Genomic DNA, 6,549 nt, shown 5'->3' with positions numbered 1-6,549 from the left:
TTGTGTGTGTATCTGTCCACAGCTAGTCTCACATATTACTGGGCATAATGGCCTAATATTTTTTTGTGTGCACAGTTATGACTGTATGATGACAAACCTCTCATAGTTGTGGTGATTCAGATCCTTTGAAAAACTTATTTTTTCTCGCTACCGCCGCTCCCTCTCCTCATTCACTGTCTAACTGCTTAAGCAATGCTGCTTAATACTGTCGCTGCCTGATCTGAGTCAACTGTGGATGTGGTTGACTCAGTTCGGGCAATAATAGTGTCAATTAAGCGTCTTTCCCACTGGGAAAAAAACCCACTAACACCCACTAACATCTGGCTTTTGTCTTTAGTGGGGCATGTTACAACCGGCATTTATTCCTGGGACAAATGCCTCTGCAGTAGTCATGGGTATTTATCGGCTCCAGCTCCGATTGGCAGTGATGGAAACGTGACACCCACCCAGGTGTTAATTTTCGCCACTTTTCTGCCGTGATGCTCTCATCATCTCAGCCCCAAATTCTATCCATCTCCGTCCAAGCAGCACTCGAACATCGTTCCAAATTAGTCGTCAATGAGTTTGAAACAGAGACTGATTAAGTAATGTAACCACCATAGCATTTTCACTGGCCTCCATGCTGCTTTCTGCTGCTGCCCCCCCCCCAACACACCGGAAACATGTCAAGTTAGTTTTTGCCCCTTTTCCTGCGCAGTAGTGACATCAAACGTGACACACCAGAAAGAAAAAACCCAGAAAGGCATACTCGTTTACTGACAATGGGAGAGGAGTCAATTGCTTATTTTTAGTGGGATTACCCATGTTTAAAAAAAACAACCTGCATATACGCACCAATTTTAATGGAAAAAGGATACGTATTCGGATATGAGTCTTGCAAGTAAACGAGAAGTCGATCGTATTTCGCAAGTCAGCAAATCATTCACTGGTGATCTCAGCACAGGAGACCTGGAGGAACACTGGATCAGGGGCGGATCTACAGGGTGGCAAGGGGTGGCAGCTGCCATCTCTGGGACACAGTCTTGCCACCCCATTTATAAATCAGATAATATGTTTTTAAAGTATATTTTATGTACATGCATGGTGAAGGTCAATGAGACCCGCACCAAACTCATCTCAAACAGAAGTCACCGATTTAGAATCCCCCTCCCCCTCACAGGCGCGGATCTACGGGGTGGCAAGGGGTGGCAGCTGCCACCTCTGGGACACAGTCTTGCCACCCCTTTGCCACCCCAGGAAAAAATCTCTAGATCCACCACTGCACTGGATGAACCAAAAATAATAACTATTGTCTTTATTTTCATATTAATATTTAAAGCTGCGTAAACCGTTTACGCTCGTGCATGTGCAGCTCAGATCTACAGCTGACCCGGATCGGGCAGCGACCCGATCAACAGTTATTAAAAGAATTTTGATAATCCAAAAAATGCGAAAGTTATAAAGGAACAAGTTCCTCTAGGTTGCGGTCTAAACAGGAAGTGTTGCATGTTCTTGTCGCTGTCTGATCAGTAGATGTGAGTTGCCCATGCGCGAGCGTCAACGGTTTCCCCAGCTTTATTATTAAGTTACGTTTCCTTTATTAATCCACTTGGGGAAATTCATTTACTGCCAATTAACCCATCCTAGCTGTGATCTGTGTCGCTAGCAGCAGTGGCCTGCCGCCCTCGGACTGCGCCCGGGGACCAACTCCAGTTCTTTTCCCACTGCCTTGCTCAGGGGCACAGACAGGAGTATAAACCCCAACATGCATGTTTCTTTTGATGGTGGGGGAAACCGGAGCACCCGGAGAAAACCCAGCACAGACACGGGGAGAACACTCAAACTCCACACACAGGACGACCTGGGATGACCCCCAAGGTTGGACAACCCCGGGGTTCGAATCCTTTCTGCTGCGAGGTGACAGTGCTAACCACTGGGCCACCTGGTATATTATGAAAATAAAGACAGGGTTAGGGTTTGACCAAAAACGGTTGCATAGCAAACTTTTTTTTTTTGTAAAGTGCAAGTTCATATCAGACTTGGTTGTGTTTGTGCGAGGGTCCGCCTAGGAAGCTGCACATCCACAGACTGACAGGCAAAATATTTTTATTAAGTAGATTTTTTTTTTTTTAGCTTGAGCGCTGCATAGTAAAAACTTTATTTTCTATATTTCCCATTCGATCAACTTGGGTGCTGTGCAAAAGTCTCATCGTGGCAGGAAAAATACTGTGTGTATCTGTCCACTGCTGATCTCTCATACATCTGGGCCTGTCCGCCTAATGAGGTTTGTGCACGGTTATGACTGTATGACCAAGGACCTCTCGTGGTTGTGGTGATTCAAAACCTTTGAAAAAAACCCGTTTTATACTGCAGTTGAGTTGTGACTCCTCAGCTGGTTTGTCGCCAAGTCCGAGCACCGGAGAAAAGGGAGAGACGCCTGATGGGATCTGAACTCTACTGGAGTGCGCTCTTGTCGTTTTTAATATTTGTTTTACCGGAATCGCTTTGCACAGTCCAGGGTTGAGACATGCTGACATATATTTCGTTGCAGTAGTCATTGCATGACTGCTTTTGTGTTTCCTGTAAACTGCATTGAAGTTTGTCAAAGCAATTATATCCAGTCTTCATTTCAGGGAAGTGGGTTTCTTTGACTCTTTCATAGTTGATGCGGTGCAAGAGAACCCCCCCCACCCCCATCTTCTTATCTTTCCCCTAAAAATGACATTGAAAACCAGGGTGACGATAACATGACGAATAATAAATGGTAGATGAAGACGCGAGGTCCCAGTCATATGGGTGTACAGATGCGAGGGGCTGGAGAGGTTGTTTGCTGTACCGAGTGCTCCGAGTTTTACCGGTCAGCAGATGTTTTCTGTTCACAGATCACACAGATTTTATCACGTGATGTGCAAGCTGGGTAAACTTTTACTCATTTCTTCCTTCTCTTTCTCTCTCTCTCGCTCTCTCTCCCCCCCTCTCTCTCCGTTTCTGCATGTTGGCGCCATTTCAAAGTTTAAGTTAATAAGTATTAGCCCTGTGACTAAAAATCTGGCACTCATGTCTCCCTCTCTTCTTTCTGTCCCCCTCTCTCTCTCTCTCTTTCACGCTTCATTTTTTCCTCTCCTTCTCTTCCTCTTCCCCTCTCATTTCTCCTCCCCTTTCCCTTTTTCCACTTCAATCATCTCTTCTGCCCCCCCCCCTCTCTTGCTGTCGTTTTTATCTGTATGTCTACCTTACGCCCATCCCTCTCTCTCTCTCTCATTGCTCCATCACCTCGCTCGCCCTCTTATTATCAAATCCATCCATTTTTCTTCCTTTTTTTCTATCTCTGACCTCTTTCTCTTTACCTTTGTCACTTCACTTGCTTCTCGTCTCCTAAACTTCTGCTCTCCCCTTCTCTCCCCTTCTTTAAATCCTCTTCTTACTCTGTCCGTCTGTCTCTCTTTCTTTCTCTCAGTTCTCCGTTTTCTCCCTATCTCCCTCACCCCCCCTCCCCCGCTCTCCAGGGAAATTCTCAGTCAGTCAGGGTTTGTCAGTGAAAATGAGATTACATGGGATTATTAAACCATGTGTGTCTGTAATCCACACTGCTCAATCTCATTTCACTATTTATGCACGGACACACACACACACACACACACACACACACACACACACACACACACACACACACACACACACACACACACACACACACACACACACACACACACATGCATACAAGTTTACACATACAGACAAATACACACATGTTCACCCATACATTGATACACATGTTCACACACAAAATTGCACAAATACAGATGCATGAATGAATAGGCAATAACACGAAGAAGCACACACACACACACACACACACACACACACACACACTAATTAATTCCACCCTTGGCCATTTGGACACGGCAATTTCTCCCTTTTCATATTCTATCGTCTTTCGTCTTCTAATCCCACTCTTTCCTTTCTTTCTTAATAAAAGAGAGAACACTTCTTTTCCACACTTCCTTCATTTGATTCAGTGAGAAACGTGTAATCCTGTCACCACATGTTAACCTCTAGTAATGCTATAGACCGCATTAGTCTTTCCTTCTGTCTTTTATCCATCCATCCATCCATCCATCCATCCATCCATCCATCCATCCATCCATCCATCCATCCATCCATCATCCATCCATCCATCTATCTGTCTTTAAATGTGTCCAACAAAACAGCTATCCATATGTACATCTATGTAAGGGTCTTTCCTATCAGTCTCCCTCTCCCTCTGCTGTTTCTTATCGCTCGTCTCATATTAGTCCATGATCTAGCACCTTCATTTCTCCTCTCCATGCTGTCTTCCATTTTCTCTCTGCTTGTCTTTCACCCTCTCTCATCCAGCTGTCTGTCCCCACTCAACCCCTCCTCTGTCCTCCCTCACGTCTCACTGCTTCTTACGGCTCCTCTTTACGCTCCTTCCTCCTTATATTTTTATCTTTCTCTCTCTCTCCCCCACATCCCCCAATCGCTCTTTGTCACTTCTCTCTCTCTTCTCTTCTCCTCTCCTCTCCTCTCCTCTCCTCTCCTCTCTCTGTCTCCTCTGCGTCAGTGTATCCACTGTCAGCATCTGTCACCACGCTTTGACCTCTAGGTAATGTCAACAGTCTATCAATCCCTCACTATCTGCACATATCTGTCCATCTAGCCGTCCCTCTGTGTGTCTGTCCCGTTTATTTGTGCCTCTATCTTTTCATTAATCAACCCATTTCCTCCACAATCTGCCCCTTTTCTAATTCGATCTCATCTTTCCGTTAAATATTTATATATGGGATTATTTAGATACAGAGGCATTTGAATACCTCTGTGTCTAAATAATCACACACACACACATTCATTTCAGAAAGACAAAAGACACACACACACACACATGCGCGCACGCGCGCACATTCTTTTCAAAAAGACAAAAGGCACGTAACTGTACCTGTCCTCTCTCCTTATAGTATATTATACACCTGCTGGCTGTGTTTTATTAGGGGGTCAACGCAAAGTACATGCATCCATCTCGCCACCAGAGCTCGCATGTGAGCTGCCTGACACACACACACACACACACACACACACACACACACACACACACACACACACACACACACACACACACACACGCGCGCTCTCAAAAAGCGTTGGGGGGGTGAAGCAGAAGGGGGGGCGGCCTTTAACATTGTAGAAAAAAACTTCCGTTTCCGAATCAAGTAACACTAACTGGGGCCGCGCGCACGAGCAGTTACTGACCCGAACAGCTCGTGAGAAAGTTTATGAAACGGCAAAAACGGGAGAGATGACTTTGATACCCCCCCCTTTATCTCCACACACACACACACACACACACACACACACACACACACACACACACACACACACACACACACACACACACGATAAAAGTCCTCCCATCACATTGTAGCTCGCCAATCATGCATATAGTTGTGGAGAGAGTCTCTTCTCATTGGCAGCCGTGGCTGTCAGTAAAGCCAGGTGGGGGCGGGGCTAAGAGGGGACTGACCGAGGGTCGTATTCAGTTGGTGTTGCCTTCACGCAGTGGCCGGACAGTAACGATTACCGCGGATAAGAGCAGCCGACGTTGTCCATCCAGGCAAACAGGGGGAAATAGTGCGAGGACCAGGCGTAGGGAAACATTCAGAGGGTGGGGAAAGAGGAGAGTGGACGAAGAGCGGAGGATAAATGCAGAAAAAGTAAGAGATAAGACGGAAAAAGCTCAACAAGATATAATTTAAAAAGAAAAACGAATTGAGTATTTTTCAGAGAGAGCGAGACAGGGAGAGAGAGGAGTGCGTGTGTGTGTTTCGCTGAGAGTGTGCGTGTTCACTTCTCGGCACTTCTACTTTTAAACCCCCATGTCTCTCCCCGGCTCTCCTCCGCTCCTGTCGCCGAGTTGCGGCGCACCGACCTCGGCGTCACTTTATCGCTCGGAGCCGCTCTACACCACCACCACCACCACCAGCAGCAGCCCCGCGCAGTCCCACTCGCCGTCTCCGCGGCTCACCGGCGGGATGCTCAGCCCATTCCTGTCCGGGCCGACGGCCACCTTGGGCGGTCTGGGCAACGGCAACACCACGCTGGTTTCCGGCGGCGGGAGCGCTCGGCCCGCTGGGGCTGACCTCGCTGAACCCAGCCAGCCTGGCCGCCGCCGGCTCGCCCGGGTTGACGCAGCTCTCTGCCCCGCACCCGGGCGCGAATTTGACGGGCGAGTGTAAACTCGTCGAGGTGCACGGCGTCAAGGTGGCGAGTTTCGACGTGGACGGCCGGGAGTTGATTTGCCTGCCCCAAGTGTTCGACCTGTTCCTGAAACACCTGGTCGGCGGGCTGCACACCGTCTACACCAAGCTGAAGCGGCTGGACATAACCCCGGTGGTGTGCACGGTGGAGCAAGTGCGCGTGCTGCGGGGGCTCGGGGCCATCCAGCCCGGCGTGAACCGGTGCAAGCTGATCTCGCGCAAGGACTTCGAGACCCTGTACAACGACTGCACGAGCGCCAGGTAAGGTTTTATTTTATTTAATTTTGTTTGTTTGTTT

General features: G+C 47.9%; 1 protein-coding gene across 1 annotated transcript in view; it reads left to right on the top strand.

Annotated features, from left to right (window-relative positions):
* The first annotated feature begins 5,870 nt into the window (after positions 1 to 5,870).
* The window catches only part of dachb (dachshund b), a 101,961-nt gene continuing 101,282 nt past the window's right edge, over positions 5,871 to 6,549 (top strand). Inside the window, exons 1-2 of the mRNA XM_056300650.1 lie at positions 5,871 to 6,069; positions 6,113 to 6,512. Of these exons, the coding sequence (XP_056156625.1) occupies positions 5,871 to 6,069; positions 6,113 to 6,512 (599 nt within the window). The remainder of the gene's footprint in view (positions 6,070 to 6,112; positions 6,513 to 6,549) is intronic.

This window comes from Lampris incognitus, chromosome 20 (assembly GCF_029633865.1).
Source record: "Lampris incognitus isolate fLamInc1 chromosome 20, fLamInc1.hap2, whole genome shotgun sequence".
NCBI lineage: Eukaryota > Metazoa > Chordata > Actinopteri > Lampriformes > Lampridae > Lampris > Lampris incognitus.
The sequence above is the reverse complement of the archived record's forward strand: the minus strand, read 5'-3'. Positions and strand labels throughout refer to the sequence as shown.